This window comes from Marmota flaviventris, chromosome 10 (genome assembly GCF_047511675.1).
Source record: "Marmota flaviventris isolate mMarFla1 chromosome 10, mMarFla1.hap1, whole genome shotgun sequence".
NCBI lineage: Eukaryota > Metazoa > Chordata > Mammalia > Rodentia > Sciuridae > Marmota > Marmota flaviventris.
In genome coordinates this window covers 99,223,950-99,244,008 of record NC_092507.1, presented here as the reverse complement: position 1 = coordinate 99,244,008, position 20,059 = coordinate 99,223,950, and the positions used below count along the sequence as shown (strand labels likewise).

At 36.8% G+C, this 20,059-nt stretch overlaps 1 protein-coding gene across 2 annotated transcripts in view; it reads left to right on the top strand.

The window, feature by feature from the left end:
- Pde4dip (phosphodiesterase 4D interacting protein) overlaps positions 1–20,059 on the top strand; it is a 217,112-nt gene that overhangs the window by 112,819 nt on the left and 84,234 nt on the right. For both annotated transcript variants that reach the window (XM_071618121.1, XM_071618119.1), the window contains exons 6-8: positions 2,057–2,180; positions 8,792–8,967; positions 9,260–9,377. In XM_071618121.1, the coding sequence (XP_071474222.1) occupies positions 2,057–2,180; positions 8,792–8,967; positions 9,260–9,377 (418 nt within the window). The remainder of the gene's footprint in view (positions 1–2,056; positions 2,181–8,791; positions 8,968–9,259; positions 9,378–20,059) is intronic.

The following is a 20,059-nucleotide window of genomic DNA, read 5'->3' as shown; positions in this document are numbered from 1 at the left end:
TCTTTCCCTTGGATTTTCTGTCTATTACTTGGTAAAGCAAACATTGCTGCAGAATGGTACCTCCACCAGACTTAAATTTATGAAGTTCCTATTAAACAGTAAGGAATAAATCAGGGAATAGTGAATACTTCCACTTTTAGTTGAAAGAGACAGATGCAAATAACGTTTGTCAGATTATCTATCAATCGGATAACATCAAGGGCTGACATAATGATTGGGGAAAATGGACATGCCCATATGCTTTTGATGAGAGAATTGTGGCTGCATTTTTGATATGTGTTGCTATCTATCAAAATCAAAAAGAAACATTTCCTTTGCTCAATTAATCCCTAGAATTATTCTGTTTCTCATAAATAAAGGCACTCCTGTGAAAGGTTAAATGTATAAGGGTGTTTGTGGATCATTATTTGAAACAGCAAAACAAACAAACAGAAATCTCCAACTATCCATCAATAGGGCAATGATTGAAAAAAAATTCAAGAAAACTATCCTGTGGACTGTTATGCAGTTATTAAAAAGAATGAGTTGGCTCTATATTATTGTCCTGGTAGAAAGTTCTCGATAAACTAAGTAAGGGGGAAAAGTACTAAGTGATGTGTACACTGCTAGCCCCTTTGGGTAAAGATATATGAATGTATTTGCTTGATTATGCCTAGGAAAAAAAATGGAGGGTTGCCACCAAGATCTTTTGCTTTCAAAAAATTTTAAGTCATTTCATTTTGGTGGCAAAATCCTGTTTTTAGAACTGAGAGAACCAGGGTATAGAGAGTTGAAGCCATCTTAAGTTACTGGTGGAGCCAACATCTGGCATCAAGTTGAAGGACCTTCTGGCTTCACAAAAACTATAGTTTCTTAAATCAGGCATTCCTGGCTGAGTTACTCAGAAAATGTGTAGCCTTCATTCTTTAGAGATTTTCAGTGGTTGTCTACTGTGTTTTATTAAGGACTGTAGAGTCAAAGTAAAAGTTGATTTCCGAGTTGTGCCTATTTCAGGGGTCTTCAGTCATTCCCTTGGCTTTTGTCCAGGTATTGTCAAGGCCTTCATACTCCCCCAAAGCTGTATAATGATAAAACAACTCAAAGTAAGTGTACCCTCTGGAATGGTGCAGAGTAATAACCACTGTCAGCCAAGGAATCCTGTAATCTTCAGGGAAGCCAAATTTAAGCTCCATGGACACAACCTCCTAAGCCAAACATTGAAGTATCACTGTGCTTGGTGATACTTTATGAGCAATATGGTTCTCTGATCTCAGAATAAGAAGATGGTACGTGGTTCTTAATAAATGGCTTAGAACAGGAATAAAAGCCAACCGGAATTAAGATCAGTCAGCACCTGGTACCACCCTGAAAAATTCTAATGCTCAGATATCCAAAGACAGCTGTTGTTGGCTATAAATAAACTGGTGATACCTTACCCGCTTCATGTTAGAGCTTGGATATTAATTCCTTGGGCTATCAGAGAAGCAAAGCTCAGCCAAAATGCTGAGCTCCCATAGATTAAGTATCTGCTCTCTGTGAGAGACCATGGAAAACTGGATAGAAATCTGCATAGGTAGCCCACATTAAGGACAGTCTACTGTGCATTCCCAGCTATAAATGCAGAGGACATTTCTGTGGTGGTCTAGGTTGATACCCTGTCCCAGTATTCTGAACAGAAGGAACACTTTAAGTTTAAACAACTGGAAGGGCAAGAAATTAGCAAAGCCATCTAGAAAAAGCAGTCTAAATGGGAAAGTTCAGGGACAGATGGTAGTGACATGGGTGCTGACTAGCTGCCTTCTGAAACAAGTTTCCTTCTCCTGAAGTTACAGCTTTTTGAAGTCTCTAGGAATCCAGGCATAGCATGCTTGTCAAGCAACAAAAAGTTAGAATTCCTGAGAGATTGCCTGAGAAAGTTGGACAGAGCAGTTCCATAGATAATTGCAGGAAAAAAAAAAAAAAAAGATGCTTCTTTTTCTTTTCCTCGGTGTGACTCTGGATTGCTGGAACAACCTCAGTGAGTTCTCTGGTGAAATTAAGGGTCTGGCTTTCACTGGCTAATGCTCCATGTTTCTAGGGCTGACGTGGAGAATCTCAACAGCCAGAATGAAGCTGAGCTCAGGCGCCAGTTTGAGGAGCGACAGCAGGAGACAGAGCATGTTTATGAGCTCTTAGAGAATAAGATCCAACTGCTGCAGGAGGTGAGCAGGAGTCTCCAAGGCCCATGGCGAGGGGCCCTCTTTGAATCTCTTCTGCTGTCCTGTTTTCTGGCTTTTATTTTTCACCTCTCTACGTGTCATAGAGCTCCTCACCTAGGTGGGACTTGGCAACCTCTGTTTTCATTATTTTTAAAAATTTATTTATTTTAATTAGGTATATATGACAGCAGAATTAATTTTGATTCATTGTACACAATTGCAGCACAAATTTTCATTTCTCTGTGCACGATGTAGTGTTGCACCATATGAGAAGTCATACATGTACCTTGAGTAATAATATCCATCACATTCTACCATGTTTCCTGCCCTCATATGCCCTCCCGTCCTCTCCCTCCCCGTTGCCCCATCAAGGTTACTCCATTTTCCCCATGCCCACCCCCATGATGGATCAGCATTCACTTATCAGGGAGAACATTTGGCCTTTGAATTTTGGGGATTGGCTAGCTTCGCTTAGCATGATATTCTCCAACTCCATCCATTTACATGCAAATACCACAATTTTATTCTCTTTTAATGATGAGTAGTATTCCACTGTGTGTATATATATATCACAGTTTCTTTATCCATTCATCTATTGAAGGGCATTTAGGTTGTTTCCACAGTTTAGCTATTATGAATTGAGCTACTATAAACATTAATGTGGCTGCGTTACTATAGTATGCAGATTTTAAGTCCTTTGGGTATAGACTGTGGAGTGGGATAGCTGGGTCAAATGATGGTTTCACTCCCAATTTTCTAAGGAATCTCCATACTGCTTTCCAGAGTGGTTGCACCAATTTGTAGTCCCACCAGCAATGTATGAGTGTGCCTTTTCCCCCACAACCTCGCCAACACTTATTGTCGTTTGTATTCTTGATAACTGCCATTCTGATTGACATGAGATGAAATCTTAGAGTAGTTTTCATTTTTATTTCTGTAATTACTGGAGATGTTGAACATTTTCTCATATATTTGTTGATCGATTGTATATTTTCTTCTGAGAAGTGTCTCTTCGCTCCTTAGCCCATTTATTGATTAGGTTTTTTTTGTGTGTGTGTTAAGTTTTTTGAGTTCTTTATATATCCTGGAGATTAGTATTCTATCTGACGTGTGTGTGGCAAAAATTTTACTCCCAAAATGTAGGCTCTTTCTTTACCTCATTGATTGTTTCTTTTGCCAAGAAGAAGCTTTTTAGTTTGAATCCATCCCATTTATTAATTCTTGATTTTATTTCTTGTGCTTTAGGAGTCTTATTAAGGAAGTCAGAGCCTAATCTGATGTGATGAAGATTTGGACCTGTTTTTTCCTCCTAATAGGTGCAGAGTCTCTTCTTGGGTCCTTGATCCACTTTGAGTTGAGTTTTGTGCATGGAGAGAGATAGAGGTTTAATTTCATTTTGCTGCATATGGATTTCCAGTTCTCCCCACACCATTTGTTGAAGAGGCTTATCCTCAGCATTCATTTTCCAATGTATATTTTTGGCTCCTTTGTCTAGTATGAGTAAATGTATTTATGTGGGTTTGTCTCTATGTCTTCTGTTCTGTACCCTTGGTCTACATATCTATTTTGGTGCCAATACCATGCCATTTTTGTTACTATAGCTTTGTAGTATAGTTTAAGGTCAGGTATTGTGATGCTTCCTGCTTTACTAAGGATTCTTGCTAAGGATTGCTTTGGCTATTTTGGGTCTCTTATTTTTCCAAATGAATTTCATGATTGCCTTTTCTATTTATGTAAGGAATGACATTGGGATTTAATTGGAATCACATTAAATCTGTATAATGCTTTGGGTAGAATGGCCATTTTGACAATATTAATTTTACCTATCCAAGAGCATGGGAGATCTTTCCATCTTCTAAGGTGTTCTTCAATTTCTTTCTTTAGTGTTTTGTAGTTTTCACTGTAGAGGTCTTTCACCTCTTTTGTTGATTCCCAAGTTTTTTTTTTTTTTGACGCTATTGTTAATGGGATAGTTTTCCTAATTTCTTTTTTAGAGGATTCATCACTGATGTATAGGAATGCATTTGATTTATGGGTATTGATTTTATATCCTGCTACTTTGCTGAATTCATTTATTAATTCTAAAATTTTTCTGATAAAGTTTTTTTGATCCTCTAAGTATAAAATCATGTCATCAGCAAATAATGATACTTTGAGTTCTTCTTTTCCTATTTGTATCCCTTTAACTTCTTTCATCTGTCCAATTGCCCTGACTAGAGTTTCAAGAACTTTGTTGAATAGAAGTGGTGAAAGAGGATATCCCTGTCTTGTTCCAGTTTTTAGAGGAAATGCTTCCAATTTTACTCCATTTAGAATGATGTTGGCCTTGGGTTTAGCATAGATAGCTTTTACAATGTTGAGGTATGTGCCTACTATCTCTAGTTTTTTTAGTGTTTTGAATATGAAAGAGTGCTGTATTTTGTCAAATGCTTTGTCTGCATCAATTGATATAATCACATGATTCTTTAAGCCTACTGATGTTATGAATTATATTTATTGATTTCCTTATGTTGAACCAACCTTGCATCCCTGGAATGAACCCTACTTGATCATGGTGCACTATTTTTTAATATGTTTTTGTATGCAGTTTGTCAGAATTTTTTTGAGAATTTTTGCATCAATGTTTATCAGAGATAATGGTCTAAAATTGTCTTTCCTTGATGTGTCTCTGCCTGGTTTTGGTATCAGGATGATACTAGCTTCATAGAATGAGTTTGGAAGCTTTCCTCCTTTTCTATTTCAAGGAATAATTTGAGGATATTGGTATTAATTCTTCTTTGTAGGTCTTGTAGAATTTAGCTGTGAATCCATCTGGTCTCGGGCTTTTCTTGGTTGGTAGGCTTTTCATGGTGTCTTCTATTTCCTTGCTTGAAATTGATTTTATATTTCCCTTCAACTCAGTTTGGGTTGATCATATGGCTCTAGAAATTTGTTGGTGTATTTGAGGTTTTCTGTTTTATTAGAGTATAACTTTTCAAAATAGTTTCTAATTGTCTTCTGTATTTCAATAGTGTCTGTCGTGATAGTTTCTTTTTCATCGTGAATTTTTATAATTTGAGTTTTCTCTCTCCTTCTTTTCATTTGGGTGGCTAAGGGTTTGTCAATTTTATTTATTTTTTCAAAGAACCAGCTTTTTGTTTTGTCAATGTTTTGGATTGTTTCCTTTGTTTCAATTTCATTGATTTCTGCCTTGATTTTAGTTATTTCCTGTCTTCTACTACTTTGGATGTTGGTTTGTTCCTCTTTTTTCTAGGACTTTGAGCTGTAATGTCAGTTCGTTTATTTGTTGACTTTCTCTTCTTTTAATGAATAAACTCCATGCAATGAACTTTCCTTTTAGCACTGCCTTCATAGTGTCCTATAGATTTTGACAAGTTGTATCACAGTTCTCATTCACCTCTAAGATTTTTTTATCTCCTTCCTGATGTCTTCTGTTATCCATATGTCATTCAATAGTATATTGTTTAGTCTCTGGGTGTTGGATAGCTTCTGTTTTTAATTTTGATTTCTATTCATATTTGATTTCTGTTCAATCAATAATTTCATTGATTTCTAATTTCATTCCATCATGGTCAGATAGAATGCAGGGTAGTATCTCTGTGTTTTTGTATTTGCTAAGACTTGCTTTGTGGCATAACATATGGTCTATTTTGGAGAAGGATCCATGTGCTGCTGAGAAGAAAGTGTATTCCCTCTATGATGGATGGAATAGTCATATATATATATATGTCTGTTAACTTATTGATTGTATTATTGAGTTCAATAGTTTCTTTGTTTAGTTTTGTTTGGAAGATCTATCCAGTGGTTAGAGAGGTTTATTAAGTCACCCAGTATTATTGTATTGTGGTCTATTTGATTATTGTAGTTGAGAAGGATTTGTTTGATATATGTAGCTGCCCCATTTTTTGGGGCATAGATATTTATGATTGTTATGTCTTGTTGATGTATGAATCCCTTAAGCAGTATGAAATGTCCTTCTTTATCCCTTTTCACCAGCTTTGATATGAGGATGGAAACCCCTGCTTGTACCGATGTGATTCTGCAATCTGTATTTGGGGTAAAAATGGGAGTTCATAACCCACTTGAATCTAATGTATGAAATATGATATGTCAAGAGCTTTGTAATGTTTTGAACAACCAATAAAAAAAAAAAAAAAGAAACCCCTGCTTGTCTACATAGTTCATGAGAGTGGTATTTTTTTTCCACCCTTTCACATTAAGTCTATGGATGACTTTTCCTGTGAGATGAGTCTCTTGAAGGTCTTTTTTTTAAAAAATCATAGAATTATGGGATAACATCAATTGTGGCTTTCAATTGATGAGTTTGGGCCATTTACATTCAGGGTTATTATTGAGACATGATTTGTATTCCTGGTCATTTTGGTTTATTTTTGGTTTTTTAACTTGACTTTGTTTCTCCTTTGATTGGCCTTTCCTTTAGTATAGTTCCTCTCTTTGCTGATTTTCCTTGTTGTTCTTCATTTCCTCCTCTTAGAATATTTTGCTAAGAGTGCTCTGTAGTGCAGGCTTTCTCGCTATAAATTCTTTTAATTTGTGTCTATCATGAAAGGCATTAATTTTGTCATCATATCTGAAGCTTAATTTTGCTGGATATAAGATTCTTGGTTGGCATCCATTTTCTTTTAGAGCTTGGTATATGTTGTTCCAGGATCCCTTGACTTTGAGGGTCTGGATTGAAAAATCTGCTGAGATCCAAATTGTTCTCCCCCTATATGTGATCTGATTCCCCTCTCTTGTGGTCTTTAAGATTCTATCCTTATTCTGTATGCTAGGCATTTTCATTATAATGTGCCTTGGTGTAGATCGGTTGTAATTTTATACATTTGGTGTCCTGTAAGCCTTTTGCATTTGGTTTTCCAATTCATTCTTCAAGTTTGGGAAGTTTTCTGATATTATTTAATTAAAGAGATTGTGCATTCTTTTGGTTTGAATCTCTGTGCCTTCCTCTACCCCAATAAATCTTAGATTTGGCCTTTTGATGTTATCCCATATTTCTTGGATCTTCTGTTCATGGTTTCTTCTTTCACTGTGTGGCCAGAATGTATTTTATTTTCAAGATTATATATTTTGTCTTCATTATCTGACATTCTGTCTTCCAAATGATCTAGTCTGTTGGTGATACTTTCTATTAGATTTTTTATTTGGTTTATTGTTTTGTTATAGTTAAAGCTTCGTCCCAGGGTTTCAAGAACTGACTCTCAGACCACTCATGTATAATAGAATCAAGCCTTTATGGAAGCACACCGGTGGTGGCTGACCAGAACATAAAGCTGTTCCCCTAATCAGCCCCGAACAATTGCAAGGGCACTCCTTATAAGCCTGAAAACCGCAAAAGGGATGTTCTGGGGTGTCTAGCCAATGCAAGCAAGGCAGGTTACAGAAGCGGGACAGTGCAGTCAAGCGGAGGGAAGCCTAACCAATCAGTTAGCCCAGTCACCCCACTTACAGAAACAGAGCCCTGTTACCCTAGTTACAGAAACAATGCCCCATTAGGTAGTTCCGTGTTCGTAAAGGTTTCTATAGCAAAAGGAAAAGAACTTCTTGCTCCAGTCATGACTCTTCTACTTGGCATGGTTGTTTTACAAGATGAAGTCATAAAACAAAATGGAGTCACATTTGCTCCTACTATCATAGTTTCTTTCATTTCAAGGATTTCTGATTATTTTTTGGGGTGGGGATTGGGGATTGAACTCAGGGGCACTTGACCACTAAGCCACATTCCCTGTTTTGTATATCATTTAGAGACAGGTTCTCACTGAGTTTCTTAGTGCCTCACTTTTGCTGAGGCTGGCTTTGAACTCTCAATCCTCCTGCTTCAGCCTCCTGAGCCACTGGGATTACAGGCATGCGCCACCACGCCCAGCTGATTGGTTTTTTGTTTGTTTGTTTATTTTTTAGAATCTTTATCTCTTTCTTGAAGTAATATTTTGCTACCTATATTTGCTCCCTTATCTCTTTGTTGGAATTATCAATTTTTGCCTGTATTTGCTCACTTAGGTCATTCTTTAATTCATAGATCATTTTAATTATGTACATTCTGAACTCCTTCTCTGACATTTCATCAACTGTGCTGTCAATGGATTATATTATTGTAGTATCTTGGTTTGTTTGGGGCACTTTCGTCCCTTGTTTTTTTCATTTTGTCTATGTGTCTTCCTTTCTTGCAGTGTGGATCTGAGGTTTTATAGTTTCTATCCTATAATCTTGTAGTGTCCCTGAAGATTACCTATACCTCACCTTGGTGTTGGGCTTCTAGACCCTTGCCCATGTCCCATGATAAATGCTATTGCAACTAAAGGTGGTGGTGGCAATGGCAGAGATAACTCAAGATAACAGTGAGGGTGTCCCGAGATGGATGGGCTGAAAGGATGGGCTGCCTGTTTGGAGATGAAACAGTTGTCCCCAGGTAGAGGTTACTATGTGGGGAGGGCTATGGCGATGGATGCAGTGTCCCCGATGGAGGTGGGGTAAGCCTGGGCACTGGTGTGGGTCTGCTGGTCAGCAGGCAGTCCTGGGCCCAGGCCTGGGTTCTGGTGTGGGTCTGACAATCGGCCAGCCCCTAAAGTCTTAACCTGTTTTCATTCTTTTTTCAGGAATCCAGGCTAGCAAAGAATGAAGCTGCACGCATGGCAGCTCTGATGGAAGCAGAGAAAGAGTGTAACCTGGAGCTCTCAGAAAAACTGAAGGGAGTCACTAAGGACAGGGAAGATGTACAGGGAGACCAGGTCAAGCCCGACCAGTACACTGAGGCCCTGGACCAGAGGGACAAGTATGTGCCTTTGGTGCTCTTTGCTTGACTTTGCCTATTCTCCGGGCCATCAGAATGTTCAATAGCCACACTGTTCCCTGTTAGGACTGATGGTGGAGTGGCAGAACCTTCACCATTTCCAAGACTTTCTGGTCCCACAACCCAAGATTTTCTTTTCAGGGTTGAGTTTTCAACAGCATCCATTAAAAAAACTCACTTCTTACCAGTCACGAGGCCAAGTATGAATAGTAAATCAACAAAGTGGTCCAATGGTGGTAAGCAAGAGATTGGATCTTTCTTCTCTTTGCTGCAGGAGAATCGAAGAACTGAGTCAGAGCCTGGCTGCCCAAGAGAGGCTTGTAGAACAACTCTCTCAGGAGAAACAGCAACTTCTACATCTGCTGGAAGAGCCCACTAGCATGGAAGTGCAGGTAGGGCTTGGGCTGTATGTCCCAGGGCACTTGCTTCATGCTCTCATGAGCTTTACCTTTATTATCTATTTCTGTGTAACAAATTGCTACAGACTTAGCAGTTTTTTTTTTTTAATTTAGTTGTAGATGGACACAATACCTTTATTTATTTCATTTATTTATTTTATGTCGTGCTGAGGATCAAACCCAGTGCCTTACATGTGCTAGGCAAGTATTTTACCACTGAGCCACAACTCCATCCCCAGACTTAGCAGTTTAAAACCACACGTATGTGTTATCTCAGTTTATGTGAGTCAGAAGTCTAGACATGGCTTAATTGGGTTCTCAGTTCAGGGTCCAATAACTCTGAAATGGAGGTGTGGATGGGATTTTCTTTATCTGGAGGTGAAACAAGGGAAAGATCTGTCTCTAAGCTCCCTCAGGTTACTGGCACAATTTATCTCTGTATGGTTGTAGAAGTAGGATCTTGTTTCTTCACAGCCAGCACTGGAGAAAAGACTATTGCTTCTCTAATAGCTAGATCCTCTTTTAAGGTTCACCTGATTAGGTCATGCCCACCAGTGTGCTGTCCCTTTTTTGTTAACTTAAAGTCAACATCTGAAAAAATCTCACTTTTGCTACATAATAGTATAATTGTGTAGTGAACTTTACCTTTGCCATGCTCTATTGATTAGAAGCAAATTACAAGTCTTTCCAATATTCAAGTGATGGGGATTACATAAAAGTGGAAATTATAGGGACCAGCTTGGATTTTTGCCAACCATGCTGAGTGATTTATAACTATATAGATAGAACATTGAATGTGGTTTTAATAATGAAGAGATCACACTTGCTATGGTGAAAATAACTGTATCTTTATCTATATCATTGCTCTTGGAAGTTAGCCCAGAGGGAACTCCCTTCTCCACTTGACATTTAATTTACCAAAAATAACTTTCTAAATAAACCTTAGAATATATTGGAGCTCAAGTAACATAACAATTCCCAGGTATTCTTACAATGATAAAACAAAATGTGTGATTTAACATATTGATTCACATATACAAAGGTTGGAGTCAGGATAAAGAACAGTGGTAAGAATTAGTTTAAGCCAGTGCTTCCCAGCCTTTTCCATGTCTTGGTACATACAACAAATGGTAACATTAGCAAGGTATAGGTGTAAATAGATGAAGCTTCTCACTAGGAGGTGACTAGTCTGGGTGTGTAGGCCACAGTGAGGACAAAAGAAGTTATTGTTCTGGCCATACTTGTGAACTTTTTAGACTACAGACCCATTTGGGTTGGGAAGATTTGGTTAATAAATTCAAGAAGTGATGTGTGTGTATGTCATTTGACCTCTATGAATAAAAATTAAAATTCATAGGCTTTTTGTAAGATACATGTTGAAATACTTGAAGTTTCTTAAGGAACTCTTGAAAAGATTTCATAACACATTTTCATTAGAAAAAACTTGACTAGGAATGAGAATTGAATTTCTCTCCTCATTACTAGCTGTATGACTATGACTAGATCACTTCTCTGCTTTCATATGTGTAAAATAGGAAGATTAGCCCAGATAATCTCTTAAATTTATAATGCAAACATTTTATTATAATTCCAGAATCACTAGAAAAAAGTATATATTCCCTAACATGAGTGTTTTGAAAGAAATAATTGTTATGTATAAATTCCAAAATCAGATCACTCTCATTGCTCATTTTATATTTATCAATAAATACTGATATATTTATGTATGTATACTTATTTTCATCATCATTGGCAAGCACTTAAGTGGGTATATGTAGTTCATTATTTGTGATGCTAATGAGAGATTGTATCAGTTTTCATAACAGATTTAAAGAACAGAAATATAATTTCTAAGAGACTAAATTATCTATATTATATTTTAAAGAATGCTTATATCAAGGATTAATATACAGACGATAATGTTGCATAATTTTGCAGAAAAAAGAAAGGCATTAAGTCACCTAAATTGTACAAAATTGATATACTTTTAAAATGTTGCTTGTTATTTATAGAATGTATTGTTATTGTGATTATGCAACACTTTGTACATTGAGAAACATGATCACTTTGTGCTGTTAATTCTCTAAGACAGTGTTTCCCTTTTTCGTAGAAAACTTATTTGCATAGGAAATTGTCATACATCTATGGTATACTGAAATAAGTGACTGTGTTAGCCAGTTTGTTTGTAATTATGACCAAAAGGCCTGACAAGAACAATGTAGAAGAGGAAATGGTTTCAGAGAGCTCAGTTCATATATAGATGGCTGACTCTATAGTTCTGGGCCCAGGGTGAGGCAGAATATTAAGGTAGAAGAGTGTGGAGAAGGAAAGCAGCTCAGGGCATGGTACCAGGAGGCAGAGACAGCTTTGCTCACCAGGGACAGAAATATAAACCCCAAAGGCACTGCCCCCAGTGACTTACCTCTTCTAGCCATACCCAACCTGCTTACATTTATAGCTTAGTTAATCCATATCAGTGGATTAGTGCACTGATTAGGTTAAGGTTTTCATAACCCAATAATTGCACCTCTAAACTTTCTTGCATTGCCTCACACATGAGCTTTTGGGGGAAACCTCATATCTAAACCATAACAGTGACTGAGGCTGCTTATGGTTGGAGGGGACTGGCCATGGCCATTTTAGGATCCATCTACTATCCTGAGAGATGAGGGGGCTGGCATTTCTGCACAGTGGTGGGCTATCTTGGGGCACACTGTGCTGAACACCCAAGTTGGGAGGCTCTATCACAGGGGTCTTTGAGTAGGTCCTCCTAGGTGTGGAGGACAGAACGTGTCCCACAGCTCACTTCCTAATTTCTCCCTTTGATTCTGTGACTTATGGGGAAAAAACAGTCAGGATTATTTTATATTATTGTTTCTGAGACAGCCCAGAGTGACCTGGACAGATAAAGCAGCCTTTTAGGAAGCATATAGATAATCTTGTGAAAACTTCCTTTTCCCAACTTGTGTTTAGAATCCAAGGAAAAGTTTTGGTCACTGTGATTCTATTTTACCCTCTGTGGCCTAGCCAGAATAAAATTTTGATTTTTATAATATCTTGTGAATTTCAGCCATACTCTAGTGGTTCAAATTGACTTATGAAAGGAGACAAGTGCAAGTTCAGAGAAGGAATCTTGCTTTTTCTGTAGCTGATTTAGTGTGAAGTCTTTTTAACTAGGGCAGCAGAATAATATGAAAGAATGAACTTAGGATTTGGAATTTGAATCCTAGCATTACCAGTTTTAGATGTATGCCCTTGGACAAGTTAAACAACCCCTTCAAACACAATTTCCTCTTCTATAAAATAGGGATTAAAAACCCTAGTGTTTAGCCATTTATAAGTATTGGAGATAATATATATAAAGTGTCTTGCATATTGCTCAGAACATGGTAACTACATCATCCATATTATCAATCTGAAAGATAGGATGACTTTTCTAAAACTACGTAGCAGATAAAAAGATATATTCAATAAATCACATATTCAAAACTTCATTCACATTTTAACTATCTCTGTCCTGTAAGAGGCATAGATAAAATTAATAAATATAGCAATTATTTGTTAGGAGATTAATGATTACAATTATCCCTCTGGACCTGTTAGTCACCCACATAAAAAACTGTGTTATAGGCAAAGACTTAACTCAAAGGTGCTAGTTTGTGTTACCATTGCTCAGGAGGACCGCAAGTATAAATGGTTCAGGGAAAATTGGTCAAAATGATTATTATACTCACTTGTTAGACAAAGAGAAATATTAAAGTACTTTCTATAACATCTTGGAAACATTTAGTCATAATCAAATGGTTCAGATTGCTGTAATACAAAAATCTAGAAGCAAATTGATAGGATTTCTTAAATACATATTCCATGAGTAGTTTAAATATTTATGCATTAATATCCAACGACTCTTCTGTAGTAATAATATCAGCACAACAGCATTTCCTATGTGCCAGGTGCTTCTCTAAATATTTTATGTATTAACTCAAATTAACTGAAAACAAGTGTGATTAGACATAAAAGAGCCATAAAAAGAGAATAATTTATAATAGGAAATGTTTATTTTCATATGCAAGTTCTGATTCAAAACTATATGAAAAGACAAAAACAGTCAAGTGCTTATATCTGTATAGAAAGTCACCATGAATGTCAAGAGCTTCAAATTCAAGTGTATATTATCTTGGCAGGTATACTATCAGGTATATTATCTTGGCATTCAAAACCAGCAAGTGTCTTTGCCAAAAATAACAAGTGGAAAATTTCCAAACAAAAGCCAATCTTTCCTTAATTTATATAGTAGTTTAATTCATGGGAAATTCATTGTGTTCATTATGTTCATATGTGTGTATATATACACATATGTACATATACATCAGAATTTAATTCTAGATTCAGATGATTATCAGTTATTTTATTACCTCCATCAGTGCCCAGTGGAAGTCTTGAAAATCATTTTGAATTTGGGAGAATCCTTTGTCCTGCCCATTGTGAGTTATGTAGCAACCTTGATACCCATTTTTCTGAGAATAAAACCAAGCACACTCCCTCAATGAATTTCCAAAATGCACTCTAGGAGATAGTACATTTGTTCTAGCTTTCAAAGGGCTCATAGTCCAATGAATTATTGGCATGCAGCAGTATGATAAATAAATATAGAAGTATATGCATAGTGCATAGTGGACCCACTGATATAAGGGATTAACTCTACCTTTGGAATTCAGATAGGGACTCACACTTGAGCTGGGTCTTAAAGGCTGAATACACCAGGCAGAAAATAGGGGGAAGGTCATTCTAGGCAGGGAGGACTCCACATACAGTGGTATGGAACATATTTAAGGAATTGAATTAAGAATAATTGGTATTACCAAACATTTGATAAGTCTGGACAGTGATGAAATGTACAACTGTGAAGTTATATAAATGTCAAGGTAATCAGTTCATATTGTAAGAAAGGGAGATTTTTTTAAAAAAATTAAGCAGAGGGAATAAAAGCATATGATTTGCATTTTAGAAAAGCAAACCTGATGGTTGCAACTAAGAATTACTTGGAGAGCAGATAGTTGATATCACCTCTTGAGTGAAAAATTGTGGTTTGATGTGGCCATTAACTGCTACATCAAGTCCATTCTGTGCATTAGATAGGTATAAAGAATGTTGTAAAAGATTATAAAGCATTTTATCTCTCTGTATACGGTAATGTTTAATGGTCCCTGCTGTTTATGACAGCTGATGTTTGTACTGTGGTTATTATCTTTGTTAACAGTGGGAGTGTCTTAACTCTGCTGCATTATACCTGAACTTTAGTCTGCTGTGCCTCTTCTCACCACAGGGGCCATGCCCTTAGGAGGTGGAAGGCATTTAATTTCTAAGCATCTAGGCTGGCTCCCCAGAGGGTAAAGAATCTCCTCCTCTCCAAGAAAACCATTCTGGAATCTGACTGATGCTGGAGGACAAAAGAGTTTTAGTCCTGAGGACTGAATTCCCTCCCCTCATCTCTCCTTACTCCTCACAATCTAGAATACCACAGTTGAGCCTGAGATGGAAAGAGAGCTCACAGATTTTGCACTTCTAGGTTTAAATATTCCAAGCAAAGAACACTCATTTACCCCATCTCCTATGGATGAATATGTGTCATGTAATCCCAGTACAAAAATGTGGATTGGGTATAATCTCTAAGAATAGAAGTTTCACCTCAGAGCCTTCATTCCTTCAAACAAGACAGATACTTTCAATATAGATTATTTGAATTGCTTTTACTCTTTCCATGTTTGCCATTACCCATTCTACCAAAACATTTTACAGTATCTGTTTTTAGTGGGAGTGTGTTTGCAAAATATACGAATTTATGTAACTTTGTATAAACAACCCCCCAAAATGCCATGAGTTTGACATGCCAAAGGTTGACCTCACTCCAGGTTTGCTTCCAGTTCTTCCTGTCCTTTTCAATGTCCATTCAAGTCAATAACATGTCATGATTACAGTGCTCTGAAGCTTTTTGATTTAGCTGTTATGTTGCAGCTACTTGTCCACATCTTTTCCCCCAGGGAGTCAGGAAAGCTAATAGAGTCTTTCTCTGTGACTTTATCCACAAAGTTGCAGGGGAAAGTTAGTGGTTGTTTCAGTTGTTGATTTATTCCTCTTTACAAAATGGTGGCAGCTTCATCTCAAAGCTTTGAAATGAAACTGGAAATAGGAAGTGTGAAAGCAGGGGAAATTATGGGTTTGCAAAGAAAGGTTTGTAGGAATTCTTGCTTTGTGTCTTTTTTTTCCCCGTCTACATTTTTTCTCTAGTCTGAGATAAGCAAAATTTATTAACATGTAATTTCACTGTGATTGATTTTAAAATGACAGGGTAATATCATTAGGGAGGGGCACACATTAATCCAGCAGGACCTTGCCATGCACACTAATCAGCAGGCACTAAAGCCATGGCATTTAGCCTTGTTTGGAACCTAATGTAAATAGCACTGCAAGCAATGAGGCATATTTCCTAAAATAGCAAACATTCCAGTGTTACAGTGGATAGATTTGATGTGGAGGTTAAGGCAAGAATGTGCTCTAAATGCTCAAGACAGAAACTAAAAATTTTGCAGGGATTAGTAGCTCTGGCAGCTCCAGATAACTTCATTTAATGAAATAGAGTAGTTTTTCAGTATCTTCTTCTTAAGATGATGAATATTGGAGCTGGAGACTCATTTATAAATTCTCACTCAATATTGCTATCTCCTGGACATAACTTTCCTGAGTAACAAGTCTCAGAAGAAGCAGGACTTACCAGCTAAAGTAATTATAGCTTTGGTCCTTTGGCGTGGCAAAAGAGATAGAAAATGAGGGGCCTTCTTTACAGTTTTATTAAGAATATTTATTGAATCAACTCAAAATGGATCAAAACCTAGGAATCAGAATGGAAACTATGCAACTCTGGAAGAAAACATAGGGTCAAAATTTCAGTATAGAGGTCCAGGCAATGACTTTCTCAACAGGACCCTTAGAGCTCAGGAAATAATGTCATGAGTTAACAGATGGGATGGCATCAAATTAAAAAGCTTCTCCAAAGTAAATGCAACAATTAGGAAAGTTAAGAGAGAACCTACAGGATGGGAGAACATCTTTGCTAGCTACTCTTCTGACAGAGGATTAATATGTAGAATACATACACCAAAAAAATGAAATAACCCAATTAATAAATATAAAATGCAAAAAAGTTAAACAAAGAAGAAATACAAATGGCCAACATTGCTAATGTTCAACATCATTAGCACTTAGGGAACTGCAAAGCAAATCTACACTGAGATTTCATCTCACACCAATCAAAATGGCAGCTATAAAGAATACAAACAATAATAAATGCTGGAGAGGACATAGAGAAAAAGGAACACTTTTACTCTGTTGGTAGAATTGTAAATTAGTACGACGACTATGGAAATCAGTATGGAGGTTCCTCAAAAGGCTAAGCATGGAATTACTATATGACCCAGCTATACTATTCCTCAATATTTATCTTAAAGAATTAAAAGTTTATAGCAGCATAGTTCATAAAAGCCAAACTGTGGAACCAGCCTAGGTGTCCATCAATGGATGAATGGATTAAAAAAATGTGGTATATATAGACAATGGAGTTTTATTTGGCTATAAAGAAAAATGAAATTATGTTATTTGCAGAAAAATAGATGATTTAAAGACCATTATGTTAAGCAAAATAAGTCAAAATCTGAAGGTCAAGTGTCAAATGTTTTCTCTCAGATGTGGAAACTCAAGAGGAAAAAGAAAAAGATGGGAGGTGGAGATCTCATGAAAAACAAAAGGAGAGCAGTAAAGAGAGGGGAGGCAGTGCTGGGGAGTGATATGCCAAATTATATTGTTAATTGTGTGCAAGTGTGAAAGTAACAACAGATCCCACCATTATGTACAATTATAATGCACTAACAAAAATGTGGAGAAAAACACATTTATTGAGCACTTATAATGCTCCAGGTACTGTTAGTTGAAGGAAAAGAAACATAAAGATGTATAAGGTTTAGTCTCTGTCTTCAAGAGATTACAATCTAAGAAAGTCATTGATTTAAAAATACAGGTAGCAGAGAAAGGAAAAAGTCATCATGGGATAGGCAGTGAAGATTCTGTTCTGTAAGGAATGAACAGGTTTTAATAAAGTAGATACCAAAGAAAAAGGGTTTATTTATTTATTTATTTATTTTTCAGTGATTGTTGATTCAGATTTAAGCAGCTACCATTCTAAGCACTCCAGAAGTAGTGTCTTCATCCATGTAACTGCTAGGTGGCTTATTGGTAGCTTATAATTAACAGAAATTTATTTCTCAAAGTATTGGAAGTTGGGAGGTCCAAGACTAATGAGAGGGTAGCATACTCTATTAAAACACTAGATAAAGGGTTGAATCACAATCCAGGTGGGACAAATGGGACAACATGAGATTTTATCACACTACTCAGAATGAACTTTGGTTTACAACTTGTTTATTTCTGGCATTTTCCATTTTATATTTTCCCGACTACATTTGATTGTAGGTAACTGAAACTGGAGTAGCAAAATGTGGATAAGGGTGGACTATTGTGTAGAGCTCAGTCTTTCCTATGGTAATTTTTTTTATTTTTAAATTTTTTCTAGACATTGATGGACCTTTATTTTGTTCATTTATTTATATGCAGTGCTGAGAATCAAACCCAGGGCCTCACACATGCTAGTCAAGCGCTCTACCATTGAGTCACAACCCCAGCTCCTCCTATGGTAATTTTGAGATATCTTTGACACAAATAAGCAAATATTAAATAGGTAGTTGACTATTTGAGAGTAGAACCCTAGTATTAAGAGAGAATTCTAGAATAAAGGTATAAATTGGAAGCCACTGGAAAAAAGATGGTAAGGGATGAGATGACATGAGCACCAATGAACACCTGCAAAAAGTTTGTAATGGAGTATAACTCTTAATTCACAAATTCAGGTGTGCAAGAAATATCACATTACTTTTTAAAAATCAATTTAATACTACCCTAAATACCTATCTTAATCAGACTGGTGGGAAATTCAATTCCACCCATTTGGAATTTCCTTCCCTCCCTACTCTCAGTAATATAAAGGTTGAAAGTACCTTGTTTTTATCAGATGCCAAAGCATCAAGCAGACTACTCTGACCATCAGTCCATCACTGAAGTACCCCTACCCAGCAAGCTTGGTTCTGCCAACCCAACAGCTTGTGATACTGGAATCTTTTCTGGAGACAGAATTCCTTATCTAGCCTCTCTAAGTTATCCCACTGCCTTCACCTCTGGGCGCTGATATTGAATGGAGGTGGGTTCTTGTTATTCTTTGACCTCTACTCTCTTTTCAATCTGGGTGAGATATCACCCTCTCTCCTCTTTTGTTGAACATTTCTCTCTTTTTCACCATTGGAACACCAGACTCAAATCATCTCCATGAGTTTAGAAGTGTATAAAGCTATAAAAACAATTTGACTTCAAACAGCCTTTGCTCTTTGCTCTGAAAGAATTCCTGGGTAAACTGCATCTAGGGGCTGCTTCAGATTAGAAAAAAAAGGGAAGTAGGAATATACAGGTAACAAAAATTTACCTTATCACTATTTAGTTAGGGAAGAAATATGAGATGAAGCTAGAAGGGGAGTAGATTAGGGTCTTTCGGTAGATATAACGAAATGTCAGGTATTATGGTTTAGAGAAACTCTGAGAATATCCCCTATTGTAATTTTGAGATATTTCCTGGGTTTGTGTGTGGGAGCTTAGACCCTAGTGAACAGTGCTGAGAGGTGGTGGGAATGTTAAGAGGAGGGGAAGTTATTAGGTTATAGCAGAATCTTCCCTCAGAAGGATTAAAGGAGCTTTCATGGGACCTCTGAGTTCTCATGAGAACAAGTTGTAATAAAAGTGAGCCCAGCTGGGTCCAGTGGTGCACACTGGTAATCCTAGTAACTCATAAGCCTGAGGCAGGGGATCACAAGTTCAAGGCCAGCCTCAGCAACTTAGTAAGACCCTATCTTAAAAAATAACAACAACAACAACAAAAGGGCTGGGGATGTAACTCAATCCTTAGTTTAAAAAAAAGAAAAAGAAAAAGAGTAAGCCTAATTCCTGAATCACTGTTTGGCTTCCTCTTTTTCCATGTGCTTTTTTGCTTATCATAAGACCATCTGTTATCCCATTGGCAAAGGCCAAACCAATGGAACCATCCAATCTTGGCCTTTCAGCCTCTAAAATTCAGCCAGATAAACCACTTTATCTTATAAAGTTAGCTAGCCTCAGGTCTTTTAATATACTAACAGAAAACAGAACAATTACTAGACTAAAGGTTTTAGACTTCATCAGATAGATAGCAGACAATGATGCAATTTTACTGCAGATGTCTAAAAATAATATGCAGAACGATTAGAGATAATCTAAGGCTGCATGATTATTGTACTGATGTTAGGTTTTAAGAACCCAAAGTGGAAATTATAGTGAAAATGTGAAGCAAGACACATGCTAGAGATATTCAGAAAAAGAATTAAGAATCTAGCATTTGGCTTGATAGGGATGGATTCTGTGGAGTTAAAGATAATAACTTTGAAATTTTCATTTTCACCTGATTTATAGATCTACCTGATTAGCACTCAGTCATATCAGGAAATATTATGCCTGACCTCATTTATCCTGCAAATTTCTCTTTCGCT